At 52.2% G+C, this 17,260-nt stretch overlaps 3 protein-coding genes across 9 annotated transcripts in view; 2 read left to right on the forward strand and 1 right to left on the reverse strand.

Moving 5' to 3' along the window:
* Nucleotides 1-133: 133 nt before the first annotated feature.
* Nucleotides 134-10,721, forward strand: GBA2 (glucosylceramidase beta 2). Of its 3 annotated transcripts, XM_082468625.1 has the most exons (18): nucleotides 140-620; nucleotides 3,728-3,819; nucleotides 4,116-4,231; nucleotides 6,070-6,288; nucleotides 6,595-6,834; nucleotides 7,060-7,162; nucleotides 7,319-7,472; nucleotides 7,563-7,688; nucleotides 7,888-8,060; nucleotides 8,299-8,403; nucleotides 8,613-8,720; nucleotides 8,821-8,972; nucleotides 9,095-9,201; nucleotides 9,349-9,491; nucleotides 9,571-9,686; nucleotides 9,786-9,977; nucleotides 10,087-10,141; nucleotides 10,271-10,441. In XM_082468625.1, exons 1-18 carry the CDS (start codon nucleotides 286-288, stop codon nucleotides 10,300-10,302), a joined length of 2,568 nt encoding a protein of 855 aa, XP_082324751.1. In that variant the 5' UTR covers nucleotides 140-285; the 3' UTR covers nucleotides 10,303-10,441. The 3 variants fall into 3 exon arrangements, with proteins under 3 accessions (XP_082324752.1, XP_082324751.1, XP_082324753.1); XM_082468626.1 differs by lacking the exon at nucleotides 10,087-10,141 and having other exon boundaries at nucleotides 134-620; nucleotides 10,271-10,721; XM_082468627.1 differs by lacking the exon at nucleotides 10,087-10,141 and having other exon boundaries at nucleotides 587-620; nucleotides 6,600-6,834; nucleotides 10,271-10,721.
* Nucleotides 10,722-10,729: 8 nt separating this feature from the next.
* Nucleotides 10,730-14,895, reverse strand: CREB3 (cAMP responsive element binding protein 3). 3 transcript variants are annotated; one of them, XM_082468745.1, is made up of 10 exons: nucleotides 14,754-14,895; nucleotides 14,405-14,542; nucleotides 14,152-14,299; nucleotides 14,008-14,075; nucleotides 13,802-13,900; nucleotides 12,489-12,595; nucleotides 12,310-12,378; nucleotides 11,579-11,663; nucleotides 11,397-11,481; nucleotides 10,730-11,318 (listed from the first exon to the last, which is right to left on the reverse strand). In XM_082468745.1, the coding sequence occupies exons 2-10, from the start codon at nucleotides 14,540-14,542 to the stop codon at nucleotides 11,002-11,004; spliced, it is 1,116 nt and encodes a 371-aa protein (XP_082324871.1). In that variant the 5' UTR covers nucleotides 14,754-14,895; the 3' UTR covers nucleotides 10,730-11,001. The 3 variants fall into 3 exon arrangements, with proteins under 3 accessions (XP_082324871.1, XP_082324870.1, XP_082324872.1); XM_082468744.1 differs by having other exon boundaries at nucleotides 14,638-14,763; XM_082468746.1 differs by lacking the exon at nucleotides 12,310-12,378 and having other exon boundaries at nucleotides 14,638-14,763.
* Nucleotides 14,896-15,073: 178 nt separating this feature from the next.
* TLN1 (talin 1) overlaps nucleotides 15,074-17,260 on the forward strand; it is a 31,809-nt gene continuing 29,622 nt past the window's right edge. For 2 of the 3 annotated variants that reach the window (XM_082468540.1, XM_082468542.1), the window contains exon 1: nucleotides 15,102-15,241. The gene's annotated coding sequence lies outside the window, so the exon portion shown is untranslated. Of the gene's footprint in view, nucleotides 15,242-17,260 lie in introns of all 3 variants that reach the window. The other variant, XM_082468541.1, reaches the window with a different exon arrangement.

Raw genomic sequence — 17,260 nt, forward strand, 5'->3', positions numbered from 1 at the left:
CCCAATGACGTCGAGGCCCGATCCTTCCCGCCCAGGACCCAGAGAGACGACCGAGGGGGAGACCGTGGCGGCTTTATTGCTGTCGCCGCCACCACAGCAGCAGCAACAGTTACCCGGCTCCACGGAGACACCAGCTCACCTCAGCTTTCCCCAGAGGCCGGCCCTCCGAGAGAACACCTAACAATAATCCGCGCCCACATCTGGGCTTGGCTGGCCAGATACTTTGTACCAGAAAGCTCGGGAACCGAGACCACCGAGGTCGTGGGGACCCAGAATCCAGGGAATATGAGAACCGGAGTCCCAGCCTCGGAACAGACCAGCTGTGCCAAAGGGGATCCACAGGCTTATTGCCCTGAAAATACTGGAGGCACTGAGGCTGTGCAGGTTACAGACTGCCAGAACCCTGAGGACAGTCAACCCCAGAATGAGCAGGGCTACAGCAATCCGCAGGACTTTGGGCAGCTGATGGCTTCCTATGAGGGTAAAGCCAAGGGCTACCAGGTGCCTCCCTTTGGCTGGCGCATCTGCCTGGCTCACGAGTTTGCAGAGAAGAGGAAACCCTTTAATGCCAACAATGTCTCACTAAGCAACCTAATGAAGCATTTGGGTATGGGCTTGAGGTGAGTAGATCCCATTGCCTAGACTACCTTATACCTCACTTTGTTCCAGCAGAGGCAGGAAAGGGTGAGAAAGTAGGTGGATACCTTGTCCTAGTCAGGTGGCCCCCATTCCCAACATAATTCTTAAGCCCATGGTTTTGGAGGGGGAGACCAGGTCCAATCTCTTTGCAACCCCCTTCCTTCCAGTACCTTGTCTTTTTAGCAAGAAAGAGCAGGAGCGTTTGCGCCTTGTAGTCATTTGGGCTCCCTCTCACATGCACCCTCTCTTCCAGAGTTTGTTCTTTGGGGTTAGCTATACTTTGTGACAGGTAGGAAGGGATACTCTGGCAGCTGTGGTACTGATACAATGTTGTTTTCTGGGGAGGGGGCGGGATTCTTAGCCCCAGATTCTCCTGAGCAGCTGGAGTATTCATTGAACCTTTTTTAGGCACAGCATTTAATAGTCCCAACACCCATCAGCTTCTTTCCTCAAGCTTTGGCTCCAGGGAGAGGGTGAGAGCCTTCCTGCTCTCAACCCTAAGGAGAGAGCGATAAGAGGTGCTGTTCACTCTATTCCGGAATAGATGGCCCGTTATATAAAAAGCAAAGACCTTTGACCAGAGAGGCACTGCCTTAGGTGTCCCCAGAGCTTAGTAATAATCTTCCAGAGCATTTCCTGGTCTCCCCCCACACAAGGCTGGCAGACACTCCAAGAGCTTATCCTGGGCTGTAGAACTTCTCCAGATCCCTCCAGATCCCCACTGAGTTCAAAGACTAGTGATGGGGCCAAGACCTATTAACAGGAACAGGTGGATGTGAGAACAGAAAGCATCACCCAGAGGTCATCCTGAGTCAGTCCACACAGTAAACACAGAGCTGGGGAGGGAGGCTTAAAGTTCGGGAAACCCAGCCCTGGCAACCTCTTAAATAGGGGCTCCTTCTCTTCTGCAGTCAGTGCTCTGGGGCTGGGGTGGGGAGCCCATGTACCTAACCCAAGCCCTAGGCAGTGGGAAGGGCCTGCCGCTGCCTGGGTATCTGACTCCTTTGCCAGTTCCCCTGGGTGGCCTGTACCAGACAAAAATAATCCCTCCAGGCTGCTTCTGAAATTGACCCAGCCTAGTTTTGACCCCAAAAGGCTTTGGGTCAAAATAGGATCTAGGGCTGGGGTACTGAGAGCAGCACATTGGGGTGCATGTGGTGGGGACATTGAGGTCAAGAGCCCATCTGTAGGCATCCTAGCCCCCCAGTCCCTAAGTATGAGCCGAATCACAGAGGCCTGAAGCTGTGCTCAGCTCCCTGGACTTGGTCCTGCATCCCAGGACAGGGTGGGGATCACTGACACAGGGGTTTTGGAATGAGATGAGGTCCTGCATTGAGGAGAAAGCAGGGGTGAGACAAGGAAGAGTTCTGAATGATTATTCTTAAGTGGGGGCTGAAATAATGGAAAAGGCCAAATAGGTCAGGAATGACCAGCAGCTAAGTTGAGTGAGAGAAAGGTGGGCTCTGAGAGGGAGCTGAACTGGGGGTAGGTACTGTGGTCAGGAGCTCCAGCAAGACAGAGTACTCTTGGCCTTAGAGCGGTAAGAGCTCAATTTTGGTTGCTCTCTCTTTCAGCCAGAATCCATTCATTCAGTAAATATGTATTGAGTGCTTGTTCTGCGCCTGATACTCCTTTGTTCTGCCTATCTTCATATCTTGCATTTCTCCCTCACTGCCCTAATCCGTGCTGTGCCCTCCCTCCCTTCACCAATCCTTTGTGGCCTCTAGTTTCAAAGTCCAGTTTCCTCTAAGCTGGCAAAGAAGATCTGCCTTCCCATCATCCCATCCTTCGTCTTCCCTCCCTCTCCTCTCACCCCCAGAATGTACCCTCCCTGTTCTTTAGTCAGATTTTCCCTCCCCTTGCTCCTGATCCTGTTCATTTCTCTTATGCCCCATTGTCTGTACATACGTTCTTTGTAAATTCAGCAAATAGTTACTGAATGCAGACCATGTGCCCTGCCCTGTGCTTGAAGCTGTGGGTAATAATCAACTAGTCTGTCACTGTCCCTTTCCCCAAGAAACTTAAAAGTATGTCAGACTCACATGAGGAACACTAAAATAACAGGACAGTGTCTGATTGGGAGTTGAGACAGTGCATGCATGGATATTCCACTTTGTGGCTTTCCTATCTACTGTGCCATTTACCCTACCAACCATTCCTTGAGGTAGGAAGGGCAAGAGGTATCCCCATTTTGTAGATGAGGAAACTAAGCCTCAGCAGGGTTACCCAATTACATGGTTACAAGTGGTGTGCTTGAACAATGTGTATAAACTAGCTGGTGAGGGAGAAGAGTGGAATTGGGAGAGAGTTTGGCAGGGCAGGGGTTGCTTAACGAGGACCCACTCTGAATGGGAATTTGTACGAAGGAAGATTAGAAAATAGACTGAGAGAGATGTCAAAGCCTTGAATCCCAAACAGAATCATTTGCCTATTGGATACAGAGCTGTGATAAGACCAGGAAAATGTTGGGGTTTTTAGAAGGCTTTACTGGGATATTATGAGAGAGCAAAATTAGAAAGCTTACAGTTTAAATGCTGAACTTAAAAGAAAAAGAAAAAAAAAGAGAAAAAGACTTAAAAGGAAATGCCCCAAAATGTAAACACTGGTTGTATAGGGGTGGGATTTTTTTCACCTTCCACCTAGTGCATTCTCCAGATTTTCACCTTTCATAATCAGGAAGAAAAATCATCATTTTAAAAAGAAGAAAGTTATCACAGCAGCCTATGCCTGTATGTGGGGTGGGAGTGATTATAAATCAGGAAACCATAACTGGCCCTTTCAGCACCTCAGACAAAAGTTCCTGGAGTAAATTAAAGCAGTGGTGGTGGAGTTAGTGGTGTGGAAAGATCAGAAAGCTCCTTCTAAGGAGAGTAGAGAGGAGAAACAAAGACAGTCTCATACGGTGACCTGGGGTGACTGGGAAGATGAGAGGACCTTGAATTGTAGAGATGTTGAGAGTAGGAGAGGTTTGGAAGTGAAGGCAATGGGTCCTCGGGACATTTAATGGGAAGTCACAGCTGGGTGTCCAAAGAGAGGCCGGTGACTGCCGCCCGCTGCCCCTCCACTCACACTGCCCCTTGCTCCTTAGGTACTTGCAGTGGTGGTACCGGAAGACCCAGGTGGAGAAGAAGACACCTTTCATCGACCTCATCAACTCTGTGCCCCTGAGACAGATCTATGGTGAGCCTCACTCCAGCTCCCCCCAGTCAGAGAGGGCCCAGCGTCCAGGCCTACTGCAGAGCTAGGCAAAGAGGCTTTCAGCTTATTTAAGTTGCACTGACCCATCCCCTAGGGTTTTTTCCCCAGCTTTATTGAGATATAACTGACATATAACATTGTGTAAGTTTAAAATGTACAATGTGTCGATTTGATATCCCCATGGTGTTTAGAGGAGCCCATCTTTATAGTCTAGAAAGTGAGAAATGGGCTCGTTTTCCTCTCCCATGCCCCACTAACCATCCTGATTCTTTCTCTAGGTTGTCCCTTGGGTGGCATTGGGGGAGGCACTATCACCCGAGGCTGGAGAGGCCAGTTCTGTCGTTGGCAGCTTAATCCTGGAATGTACCAGCACCAAACAGTCATTGCTGATCAAGTAAGAGCCAGGAGGTGGAGGAGAGGTCCAGGCAGTACTTCCCAGGCCAGGAAGGGTCTCTTCGCTAGTGTAGGATGTGGCAATTAGAGATGTACATGATTCAGTCCAGGAAGTACTTTCAGGATGCTTTCCGTGTGCCCAGCCCTGTGCTAGGATGTACTATAGGAACGAGACACTCAGAGCACACGTTCCCTGAAAGAAAAAAGGTACCCCTGTGCCCTTCATTTTTCTAGTAAATGCCTCCTACCTACTTCGCTGCCCCAGTTCCACTAGCTGAGCCAGAACCCAGCCACAGAGAGTCAGAGAATTCCAGGATCACTTAACCTGGTTGAAAGATCAGAAGGGAAAACAAACCAGCAGTCTACAAATGCACAGGAAGACAGGATGCACAGAGCGCCCACTGCTCGCCCTGATTTGCCAGGCTTCAGCCAGAGGCCAGCTTCTCTGCTGGTGGTCACTCCTCTGGAGGTCTCTCTGGCTGGGGGCCTGGGAAGCCCCTCTCCCAGGCATAGGTCTCCAGACTTCTTCCCTTTTCTGAAGCTTCATTTCTTTTCCCTGTGTTCCTTCATCAAGGAGTGATGAAGGCCTTTGATTGCCAGAGGCATGTGGTCTGCCTTTCATCATATCTCTCTAGTGCCCTCCCATGTTGAGTTGTCCACCAAGTTCCTATTTCCTGTCTGAGGGAGGCCTCCAGCTTTCAGCTTACCTTCAAAGGAGAAATGACTAGCAGACCTTGAGTCCTGTTAATGATAGTGCCCTTCCTAGTTCAGGTTTACCAGCCTTGCCCAATGCCCCAACGGTCCTCTGTGGCTCATCCCTGAGGTATCCCGGGGGAATGTCTTCCAACCTTGTGACTCTTCCGTATAATATTTAATATTTAAAGACAGTCCTACAAGGGAAGTACCATTATTAGGCCCATTTTACACATGAGGAAACTAAGATTCAAAGAGATTTAGTAGCGTGCCCAAGGTCACATGGTTGGTAAATGGAAGCACAGGGATTCAGAACCAGTTTTCTCTGCGGTTAAAAGCCCGTGGTCTTAACCATTACCTACTATTCCAACAACATAAAAAAATTATTTGATATATACATTATAGATAACAGGCATATAAACATTAAAGATATGAGGCATACTTTGAACCAAGGAAGAGATATTAATCCCTCATAGCCCTCCCTTCCAGGGGAGTCAGGGAGTCAGAATGTGAGCACATTATAACATGCTAGACTAGAGGGGTAGGGGGACACGCAGGAGAATGACTCACTGCTTGAGGAGAGGAGAGGGCATTTGTCCTAGGCCTTGAAGGATGAGGGGTTTTACCAAATGGAGAATGAACGTGAGCAAAAGCGTGGAGGAGGAAATGTAGTGTTCTCAAGGAACAGTATTTGATATGAGCAGAATATAAGGGCTCGAACAGGTAATGAGTCTGATGGGCAGGGAGAGGCCACATCAAGAAGGGTCTTGAAAGCCAGGTAGATTTTAGCCTGAGGGCCACGGGGAGTCACTGAAACATTGTAAACACAGACTAACATATCTTGATTTCTCTGTAAGAAAGATCAGTCTGAAATCCAAATGAGAAGAGGCAGAGGGTAAAAGCAGAGATGGTGAGGGCCTGGCTTAGGGCACTAAGACCACAGTAGTGAGAAGGGAGCTAGATGGGGGAGGCACGACTCGGTGGTTACCCTGAGCTTGGGGGGAAGGCCTGGGGGATGAGTGAGGCTGCGGTGCGTTGGTCGCCACTGCGGGCTCTGGCAGGGCAGGAGCTACTCTGAGGAGAGGGAGACTTGTTTGAGGTACCTGTGGGTTACCCCGTTCCAGCCCATGTACCTTCTTGGTTTAGTTCACAGTGTGTTTGCGCCGGAAAGGGCAGACTGTGTACCAGCAAGTCCTGTCTGTGGAGCGCCCGAGTGTCCTGCACAGCTGGAACTGGGGCCTGTGTGGGTACTTTGCATTCTACCACGCCCTCTATCCCCGAGCCTGGACTGTCTATCAGCTTCCTGGCCAAAATGTCACCCTCACCTGCCGCCAGATCACACCCATCTTGCCCCATGACTACCAGGTGAGGCTCCCCTTCTGTGTTTCCTCCATTGCTCTCCCTTGCCCAGGATCTGTCTCTCCTGGAAGTTCCATGACCTATGCAAGAGGGGCTGGAGAGTGAACATCATGCTGGTTTCCCAGGACCACCGCCCAATTGGTCTTCTGTCTCCTGGCAGACAGCCTGCCAGGCAATATGGGGAGATGCAAGTGGAAGACAGAGTATATTGCTGGGCATTTGAGTCAGATCCTCGGTGCCAAGGACTGATCCTGGGGAGTGGGGCCAGAAGGGATATGCTGGGACCATCTGAGTCTGATCTTCTGCTCCCAGGACAGCAGCCTGCCTGTAGGAGTCTTTGTGTGGGATGTGGAAAATGAAGGGGATGAAGCCCTGGATGTGTCCATCATGTTCTCCATGCGGAATGGACTGGGGGGTGAAGACGATGCCCCAGGGGGGTTGTGGAATGAGCCCTTCTGTCTGGAGCGTGATGGGGAGACTGTACAGGGGCTGCTTCTGCATCATCCAACCCCTCCAAATCCCTACACGATGGCTGTGGCTGCACGACTCACGGTATGGAGGAGCCTGCCCCATACCATAGCCTCTGAACCCCTACTCTCAGCCTGGCCCGAGCCCACCCCCCATGCCACCATGGTCTCTTCACTTCCTCAACTCCTGAGTCCCACCCTCACCACCCTAGCCTCTGGAACTTGGAGGCGGGAATATATTCAGGAGAGTTAGTCAGGAGCCGGCATACCTGTGGAGTTTCTCCTCACAGAGTCTTTGGCCCTTTAACAGGCAGATACCATGGTAACCCACCTCACAGCCTTTGACCCTGACAGCGCTGGGCAGCAGGTGTGGCAGGATCTACTTCAGGATGGACAGCTGGACTCCCTTGCTGGTGATGGGGGTTCTGACAGGGAGGTGGTGGGAAGAGGTTGTCCCTGCCTTGGGAGCAGGGGTGGGAGGCCTGGTAATAAGCAGGCTTTATTCCCATGTTAGGGACCCCTGCAGCTGAAGGGGGTGCCTGTGCTGACTCATCTTGCGCTTCTCTCAGGCCAAAGCCTCCCCTCGCAGAAAGGAGTAGGCATCGCTGGGGCTGTGTGTGTTATGGGCAAGCTGCCACCTCGAGGCCAGCGCCGCTTGGAGTTCTCCCTGGCTTGGGACATGCCCAGAATCATGTTTGGAGCAAAGGGCCAGGTCTACTACAGGTGATGGGAATGAGAGAGCACACGGTCCATGGTGCTGGGGCTCTGAGCTGGAGCCCACACCCTCATCCCTCCCCTTTCTCTCCACCGCAGGCGGTACACAAGGTTCTTTGGCCCAGATGGTGACGCAGCGCCCACCCTTAGCCACTATGCACTGTGCCGATATGCAGACTGGGAAGAGAGGATCTCGGCTTGGCAGAGCCCGGTATTGGATGACAGGTGCCAATGGGGCCCATCTCTTGCCTTTCTCCCAGGCACTCACACCTCAACTGGGACTCCTTGATTCAGTCTCCACCCACCAAAGTCAGCAGAGTTGGGCTGGGATTCACTTGGGACCCCTACTCTGCTGAACCCCAGAATCCGTCCTTTCCTGGGAGGTCCACACTCATTAGACCATTCCCTCCTCCTGACTCCCCAGATCCTTGCCTGCCTGGTACAAATCTGCGCTGTTCAATGAACTATACTTCCTGGCTGATGGGGGCACAGTATGGCTGGAAGTTCCTGAGGACTGCCTACGAGAGGAGCCGGTGGAGAGCATGTGTCAGCTCCGCCCCCTCCTACGAGAGTATGGTCGATTCGGCTACCTTGAAGGTATGGGCTGCTGGTGCGCGCAGTATGGCAGGCCATATCCATGAGGCCAGTTGGTGCCCTGCCCCCAGGCGGGATGATGGGTTTTGCCTATCCCAGGGTGCTGGTTGGGATGAGGGGGTAAGTGCCAGGTATGGAGTGTGATGGTGCCCCACCCCCAATGCTAGAGGAGCAGCTAGGCAGGGCAATATGAAGGAGCAGCAGGAATCCTGGCAACAGTGTGTCTCCCTCATTCCTCCAGGCCAGGAATATCGCATGTACAACACATATGATGTCCACTTTTACGCTTCCTTTGCCCTCGTCATGCTCTGGCCCAAACTCGAGCTCAGCCTGCAGTATGACATGGGTAAGGGTCCCTTTTGTGCCTCTTCTGCCCTCTTAGCTCCCCACGCCCCTGAACCTTTGTGGTCCCTCACACTGTCTCTTCCACCCAAACATAATGTGGATCCTGCTTATTGGTTCCCCTCTGGAATCACACACACACAGTTCTGTGCCCTACCCCAAGCCTACCCATTCCCTGGCCCGCCGCCCCCGCTTGTGTATCTGCTCCCCCAGCTCTGGCCACTCTCAGGGAGGACCTGGCACAGCAACGGTACCTGATGAGTGGGATAATAGCACCTGTGAAAAGGAGGAACGTCGTGCCTCATGATGTTGGGGATCCAGGTAAAAGTCCCTCCACCACAAGTGAGCTTCTCTTCCTCAATTTTTGCACCCTCTACCCTACCCTGCAGTGCAGATGAACCAGGTTTTCTCCCCTGCCCAGATGACGAGCCATGGCTCCGGGTCAATGCATATGTGGTCCATGATACTGCGGACTGGAAGGACCTGAACCTGAAGTTTGTGCTGCAGGTTTATCGGGACTATTACCTGACGGGTGACCACTGCTTCCTGAGGGACATGTGGCCTGTGTGTCTGGTAAGGGATGCATGTGCAGTGGTCATGCCAGGGGCATGCTGCCTGGTGTTTGGGGAGAGCCCAGCTGGCTACTGTTGTCTTTTCTTAGCATCTAGGTCTTCAGTATCTTGGTCCCTCTCTAGGCCGTGATGGAGTCTGAAATGAAGTTTGACAAGGACCAAGATGGACTCATTGAGAATGGAGGCTATGCAGACCAAACCTATGATGGATGGGTCACCACAGGCCCCAGGTTGGGGGGTAGGGATTTCCAGGGGCCTGAGGTGGGGAACTGGGCATCAAGAGATTGTGGGCTTAAGGAAGAGCGACTGCCTATTATTTGTACATGGGAGTGGCTAGAGCTGCCAGGCTAATTCCCTGAACCTGTGTCTCTGATCAGTGCTTACTGTGGAGGACTGTGGCTGGCAGCTGTGGCTGTGATGGTCAAGATGGCTGCTCTGTGTGGGGCACAGGAGGTCCAGGATAAATTTTCTTCCATCCTTAGCCGGGGCCAAGAAGCCTATGAGAGACTGCTGTGGAATGGTGAGTTGGGGGACCCTAAGGAATCTTAAGGAAGCTCTGGGGAGGCAAGGAGCCTTACTTTGTCCTTCCCCTCCTCCAGGCCGCTATTACAACTATGACTGCAGCTCTCAGCCTCAGTCCCATAGCATCATGTCTGACCAGTGTGCTGGCCAGTGGTTCCTGAGGGCCAGTGGCCTAGGAGAAGGAGACAGTGAGGTGAGAGACTAGGAGGAGGAACTGGAGAGAAAGGTAAGGGTTTTTCCTGGAGGTGGGAACCAAGTTTAAGAGACTGTGTTTCTTCCCTTGCCCCACTAGGTATTTCCTACCCCACATGTGGTCCGTGCTCTCCAAACTATCTTTGAGTTCAATGTCCAGGGCTTTGCAGGAGGGGCCATGGGGGCTGTGAATGGAATGCAGCCCCACGGTGTTCCTGACAGATCCAGTGTCCAGTCTGATGAAGTCTGGGTGGGTGTGGTCTACGGGCTGGCAGCCACCATGATCCAAGAGGTAACTCACTCCCTTCCCCATCTCTCTGCCATCTGTACCTTGGCCTAGCAAACTTCCTCAGCCATCAAACTTCTGTACAGCCTAATTCAATGTCATCTTATCCATCCAGAGAGCCTCCCCCTTTTCCCTGGCATGCATTCTATCTCCTGCCTTCAGGCCTGCCTGTGAGTCAAGTTTATCTCCCCCACTGGCTGGGAACTCCCTGGGGGCACAGACCCTATTCTCTCCGTCTGTCCAGCTGAAATAGCTACTCAGGGGTTGCCAAGTTATATGACTGCCATGTCTCCCGACAGGGCCTGACTTGGGAGGGCTTCCGGACAGCTGAAGGCTGCTACCGTACCGTGTGGGAGCGCCTGGGCCTGGCCTTCCAGACGCCGGAGGCGTACTGCCAGCAGCAGGTGTTCCGCTCGCTGGCCTACATGCGGCCGCTGAGCATCTGGGCCATGCAGCTGGCCCTGCAGCAGCAGCAGCAGCAGCAGCATAAAAAGGCCCCTGGGCCAATCGCCAAACAGGACACGGGACTAAGCACCAGGCCCAAACTTGGACCAAAGGAAGCCGTGGCAAACCCAAGCCCAGAGTGCGCCTCGTGAACTGTGGAAGGAGGCGCTAACAGCCCAGCCTTCAGCCTGGCCCTTCCTCCTCCTCCACACCCGCCCCCACTCTCCTGCAGCCCTGAGCCACCAGGACAATCATGCCCTCCCTTCTCCCCACCCAACCGTGCCAGTAAAGAGGGGTTGAGGGTGACCCATGCATCAGAATCACTTATTTATTTCTTTCTTCACCCTACCCCCTCACTGCATGAAGTGTTCAAGGAGGTCAGTTGATTCCCCCAGGCCCATTCATGGGGTGACAGACATACTTGGGTACAAATAAAAGACCCAGAAAGCCAGTAAGTGTGGTGTGTTTGAGTCCTCAGGCTTCCTGACAGGGCACCAGGACCTGAGGCGAGCCTCCTCCCGCCCCTTTTCCTCTGAACATAGACTGGGGGCAGCAGACCATGACTGAGGCCCCCACATCCTCACACCTAGCCTGAATATCTGCCCAGCAAGATAACAGACGTGGAGCTGTGGGTAGAGAGCCATCCTCCCTCACTTGTGAGATTTGCATGCAGGGGAGAGATGGGACCTGGGCAGGAGGACGTTGAGAAACTGTCAGGCAGTGGCAACTTCAGGGGAGGCTGTGCGCTAGGAGCTTGAGGCATGTGATAGAAGAGGCAGCAAGAATTGCTAGGAGCCTGGAGCTCATGGTCCAAGCTGTCCTCTGGTACCTCTGACTGCAGGGCAGGCAGCTCCAGCTGGGGAGGGTCCTCGCTGGGGAGGGCACGAAGCTGGCGGGACAACACTGAGGAGACAAATGCTGTTCAGGGCAGGCCGGGCTTCTCCCCTAGTCCTTCCTTAATGGTATCCTCAAGGCTCTCACCTCCATGCTCAGCTGGCAGGCTCCCCCTTGTGTCCGACGAGTACATCACAGGTACGAAAAGGAGACAGAAAGAGAACAGCAGGACCTAGAACACAGGAGAAAAGAGATGAAGAAGGGCTTTGCATTGCACCCCTATCCCTGCCACCTGAGAAGAGAATCTCTCCTTCCATCACCATCCTCACCAAGACACAGGTGCTGCCGCTGCTGGCTTTGTTTGCTGTCTGAATCATGATGGCCTGGAGTCTCCTCAACTGATCCAAAAGGGACCTAGAGGAAGAGAGGGGACAGACAGCAGCCCCTGGCCTGGCACCCTGACATACAACAAAACCCTCCTGTTAAGTTCATCCCCTCCATCTGTGCACTGGATCCTCTCTTACTTTTGGACCTATTTTTGCAAGTGATCTCTTCCTCTCTCTGCACAAAATGCCTGACCTCACTAAAACAAACATACACGTCTCTGCCCGGATTTAATCTCCTTTTGCAAACCCCTTCAGTGGTTCTACACTGCCTGATCAGCTCTGCACACAATCCTCACCAGGGATTATATGTTCTCTACCTTCCAGCCCAACTCACCTGTGTTAGGGTTCCAGCCAGACTGGACTATGCTGTGTTCTCTCTGCCTAGAATGCTCCCCACACCTCCACCCCAGAATCCTATCTGCTATCAAATGCCATCCACCGCATGAGGTCTTTCTTATTCCCTCCTTTCTCCTTCTTGATACTTATCCATAGTTACTTGTAAATTTATTCCCCGCTACTATGAGCTTCTTAGAATCAGAGACCCACTAAAGGCCAAGCACCAGACCTTACACGTGGGAGCTGCCTAGTTAGAAATCAAGTGTGGAGCAGGAGAAAGACTGAGACAGTATTAAATGGGAGGGATGAGAAAGGACTGATGTCGAAGAGCTGCTTACAGATTCTCTTCCTCCAGGAGCTGTACTTTGTTCTGTAGCTCCAGATTCTGGGCTGTGTACTTCAGGACCCTGGAGGAATAACAGGGATGTGGGGGCATGGCCTGTATCCTCCCTTCAAAAACCTAACACTTCCAATTACCTCTGTTCTCCCCACCCCCGAGTCCCGCTCCCTTTTATACCTGCTCTCTAAACGCCCCACGTACACCTTCTTCTTCCTGCGGCTCTCCTGAGCAGACTTTTTGTTTCGAATCTTCCTCCGCACTCGTTTCAGAACTTGTTCCTCCATCTGAGAGAAGACAGGAAAAGGGGTATCATCCGAGGAACAATAGACCAAAGAGTTAGAAGGCAACTGAATTCGATCTTCCCAATGCGGAAATTCCTTCTACAGCTTCCCTGACCAACAGGCACTCTGCTTCTGTCTGAGTGCCTCCGAGGACCAGTTGTTAATGCCCTCACAAGCCAAACCACTGTAACAATTTTATTAACTAAAAAAAAAACTTCCTTATCGTGAGCCAACATCTGCCTCTATTATTTCTACCTATTGGACTTATCTAGCACCTGATCTCTGGGGCCGTAATAGAACAAAGGTCTTTAGCTATTTCAAAGCACTTGACATTTCTTCAGAGTTTAAAAAAAACTGGACAAAAAACTCATCATCTTATCTACTCTTCTCAGGATGGACTGCATCCTCTTAATATCTGTCAAAGATCTGGGCTCAAAACTGGACACTAAGATGCTTTCTGGCCAGTAAAAAGGAGAGCAAGATGGTTACTGCCCTTCTAGCAGCAACGCTGTTAGATAACTGGTATCTGACGATACAGCTTCCAAACCCCATTCACTTTCTTAGTAGCCATATCACACTATTGACTCAACCTGTACTTTTTTTTTTCGCAGCTTGTGGAATCTTAGTTCCCCAACCAGGGATTGAACCCTGGCCCTCGGCAGTGAAAGCACAGAGTCCTAACCACTGGACTGCCAGGGAATTCCCTCAACTTGTACTTTTAAGAACTTAAAATTCTTTTAACCTTTCTGTTAATGAACATTGATTTCATCACAGTATCACAATGCTGTGCATGTGAAGCCGCCACTCACTGCTTGAAAATCGGGATTTTACACTTATTCTTGTTATACTACTCAATCCAGCCTTGATGAACCCTAATACTTAATTCTACTATTCAGCTATAGGTAGATTAGCGTGAAACCAGTGAAATATAAGTGTCAGGGCCCCATGCTTGCACAGTACTTTCCAAATTCCTTTACTAATATTACCCTGATAATTTTGAATTCTTACTTAAAAAGAACACCAAAATTTGTACAAGCCCTACAAAACCACCATCTGCCCTTGCACCCAGCACACTAACTACATGCTCCAGCTTCCTAGTAACAACAAATGTGCTAATCTCTCACCTCAGCTCTTTTTCAAGTTACTGATATAAAATTAACAGAACTGGCCTACTTGGGACTCACAACCCTCCTCCGATGGGAGTCTTACCTTAGTGAGAGGAAGCGTCCCAGGCAGGGTAAGCCCCTCCTTCTCCAAGAGCCTCTTCTCCTCCTCAGTCAGTATTAGCCTAGCAGTCTCCTGGGGTTCCTGAGAGATGGGCAGCAGAGTTGCAAAGGGATGTCAGAAAGGAATGGGGAATCCGGCCCCAATCCGTGCAATGCGGGAATAATCCTCCTGTAAATCAAGTCAAGTACCTGCTCTGCCGGCTCCTCCACATGCAATGGAGTCATCTGAGCCCCCTCTTCTCCATATCTCTCATTATCTGCAAAAGGGAAAGTATGAATAGCCAGGCCCGTGAGTCCGCTCCTCCCCCAAAACCTCACTTATTTCAGACTTACCTAGATCTATGGAGACATGCTCCTGTGAGAGAGAATAGGTGTGATCATGGTGGACAAGACAGGGGTTAGAGTTGCTGAAAACGTTCAACGATGCTGGGGGACTCGGCAGGCAGCTCAGGAAATCCTCTACGTCCCAATTGCTCAGAGCCTGCACAGGGTTCAGATTAACAGGCTTTAACCGATCACCACCCACTGCCTCAGGGACACACCCCACAACCGGCCCCGGGCCTCCCCGACTCAGACCCCTACCCACCTCAAAAAGTGGCAGCTCCCAACCCAGCGGAGCCTCCAAGGCCTCATCGGGCGCCGCCCCCAAACCTCCGCTTTCCTCTAGCAGGAAGCCCAGCAGGTCATGGTCACCCGGGTCCAACGCCAGCTCCATATGAGACATCTACGGAAAAGATGTGCAGAAACGCAGGAGTTCACCCCTCCACCCGGCCCCAATCCCCAACCCTATGCGCGACCCGGACCGTCAGTCGACCCCACCTATAGGCTCCTCAGCGGGGTTTTCCTCCTAGCTGCTAGCAGGGTCTCTGAAAACGGACCCGCATCCCAGACTCGATTCCCCGCAACTTCCAACACAACACAAGTGACGCACCTACCCGAGAGGCATTCCGGGACTTGGAGTTTCCCCCGACGCGGAAGCGGCGTCAGTGCGCGCCACGTCCCGGGCGCTATGCAAATAGAGGGTACGTGCCTGCCGCCCCCTCACTCCCTGAGGGCGGGCATTCTGGGGAACCGCCCTCGCCTTCTCCCCGGGCTAGAAGAAGGAAGGATTAGAGCCTAAAAGGGAACTCCGGCGCAGTTCGGGCGCTTTCTCTGACTGCGCCGCACCCTCGCTTCCTGCCGGGGAGGGGCTGCCGGTAGTCGGCGGGCTCCCGAGCATCGAGAGCTGGAGCTAGAGCAGCTTCCTGCAGCCCCCGCGACCATAGAGTGCGGGCCCAGGGCGCCGCCCGCGGGTGGGGGACGTTCCCGGGACGGAAGTGGCCGAGTGAGTGTCGAAGAGAGGGCGAGGCCGGAGCCTGAGAGCCACCGGGAGAACGAGCCGGTTAGCGGACCAGCGGGCGGGGCACAGAGCCGGGCAGCGCAGGTAGGGAGGACCGGGCGAGCTGGGGCTTCAGGGTGGGGCTGCGAGGCCAGGTCCGGGAGGCGGGTGGCCGGGCGGGGCCGCTGACTCTTCTGCGTCTGTTTCGGGTCCTGTTGGAGAGGTCAGCGTCCAGTGTATCTCCGCTTGTGCTCGGAGTTAAATAGGCCGTTTTTCGGGAGCCAGGCCCTTCCTGGGAGCAGATAGGTTTGGGGGAGGGTGAGGAGTGGGTGGCAGTGTGGCGCAGGGCGGGGATCGGCTTTGAGGTTAGTTGATAGCGGGTGAGTAGGAACACATTGGGTGAGTTGCGGATTAGGTGGAGTTGGGTTTAGGAGTTAAGGTTAGCTTTTGGAATTATAAAACTGGGGTTAAAATTTAGACTTATTAGTGTGAGTCAGGTGCGTTTTGTGTAGGTGAAGTTTGGATTAAGGGCATTATTTTGTTTTCTAGGATAGCCAACATAAGTCAAAGTTAGAGTTCAGGGTCAGGTTAAGGGTCACCAACAGGAACTAGGTTAGAAGTCCAGTTTTAGGGATTAGAGAAGGTTGGCATAGTCAGTATTAGGGATAAACAGGGAAGGGGTGAATCAGGAATCAAGTGACAAATGAGCTTTAGGTTTAGGGGTCAAGATTTAGGGTTAAGGTCGGGATTTGGTGCTAAAGGTAAAAATTAGATCAAAATTAGGGATCAGGGATTGGATTCAGGTGTGTGCTAAGAAAGGGATGAGTGTCAAAGCCAGTACTGGGAATCAGGAGACAGATTAGGGTCAGGGTTAATGTTAGGAATTTCGGGCAGTTTTCAGTGTTGTAGTTGAGGTCAGGGTGGTTGACCTCGGGCAGGTAAAATTTAAGAGATTGGCAGTAAGTAGATGCCCTTGTTTTGCGGGGAGGGCTCTTATGCCTCTGTAGTCACGGGGGCTTCTTTGGCCCAGAGAAATGACAAACTAATTTCAGGCAAGGGTTCTGGGCTTCAGCTAGAATTGCAAGCATCTGGGATTCCAGCTTCATTCTACTGTCTAAACCTAGGGCTCCTGCTGTGACCACCACAGTTGAGGGGCAGGGGTTTCTGGACCATGTTGTTTACAAGATAGGAGGTGGGAAAGGGTTAGGGACTCAGGAGGTGTACAAGGCTTAGTAACAAGTGGGGGACTGCCTAGGGGAGAAGGGATGGTGATTAAGGGGGAAGCAGACCAAGGAAACTGCTCCCATGGGAGAAGGGGATGGCTTAATCCTCTGAAAGTTCAGCCCTACTGCCTCCCTCTTCCCTCATTCCCTGGATATTAAGCCTTCCCCTCCAACTCTCCTCCCTGGCCCTGCATTTCACACCCTTCAGGCCTACCCACTTACAGAATACTTCCCTTGCCTTTAATGCTCCCATGTCGTTCACCTTACCATCCGTTCTCAGTGTGAATTCTGCCTCCCTTCCCACCCCTGAATCCGCACATCCTACTCTCGTGCAAATCTGAGCTTTCCCATCATTTTAAAGCACTCTCCCACAATTTTCACCCACTCATTCAAGTGCATACCTCCTGGTCATCTGCTGAATACCCCACCACCAGTCCAACACTACTGCCAAGTCCTTACGGTCCCTGCTATGTGCCATTCCCTGATTCTAAGCCTCCTTAATTTCTTAGTCCAGTTATAGATCCCCTTCCCCCACTCCCCCAAGAGAAAAGAGGAAATGAGACCCAAAGAGGAAACTGGATCTTGCTGATCCCACGCCCAGCCAGGCCACTGACCACACCCCCATTTCACTCCCAGCCTGACCCTGCCACTGACCACAACACTATCCCCTACCCAGCCTGACCCGGCCACTGGCTGCACCCCATTCCCCTCAACTCCATCTTTACTTAGACACTGCCAACGTCCCTTCGCTCTCCCCCCGCATCCCACTAATGTAGCCTAATTTAGCCACTTACCACATCTCTTCGCAACCTCCTGCAGCCTGACTTGGCCTCTGACCTCACTCCATCATTCCCTGTCTTAGCCACCATCCACATAATTATTCTTCCTCTTCCCCCAGCCT

Source organism: Balaenoptera physalus, assembly GCF_965194825.1.
Source record: "Balaenoptera physalus genome assembly, chromosome: 7".
Classification (NCBI taxonomy): Eukaryota; Metazoa; Chordata; class Mammalia; order Artiodactyla; family Balaenopteridae; genus Balaenoptera; species Balaenoptera physalus.

What these genes read in the sequence shown, in the direction of transcription:
- CREB3 (XM_082468745.1), bottom strand. Translation starts at nt 14,542, where the DNA reads ATGTCTCATATGGAGCTGGCGTTGGACCCGGGTGACCATGACCTGCTG. An exon ending in CTCCTGGAGGAAGAGAATCT is followed by an intron (nt 11,664 to 12,309) that starts GTAAGCAGCTCT and finishes CTCTTCCTCTAG; the next exon opens with GTCCCTTTTGGATCAGTTGA. An exon ending in GCGGCAGCACCTGTGTCTTG is followed by an intron (nt 11,482 to 11,578) that starts GTGAGGATGGTG and finishes CCTGTGTTCTAG; the next exon opens with GTCCTGCTGTTCTCTTTCTG.
- GBA2 (XM_082468626.1), top strand. Translation starts at nt 286, where the DNA reads ATGAGAACCGGAGTCCCAGCCTCGGAACAGACCAGCTGTGCCAAAGGG. An exon ending in GCCCCTGAGACAGATCTATG is followed by an intron (nt 3,820 to 4,115) that starts GTGAGCCTCACT and finishes TTCTTTCTCTAG; the next exon opens with GTTGTCCCTTGGGTGGCATT. An exon ending in AAACAGTCATTGCTGATCAA is followed by an intron (nt 4,232 to 6,069) that starts GTAAGAGCCAGG and finishes TTCTTGGTTTAG; the next exon opens with TTCACAGTGTGTTTGCGCCG.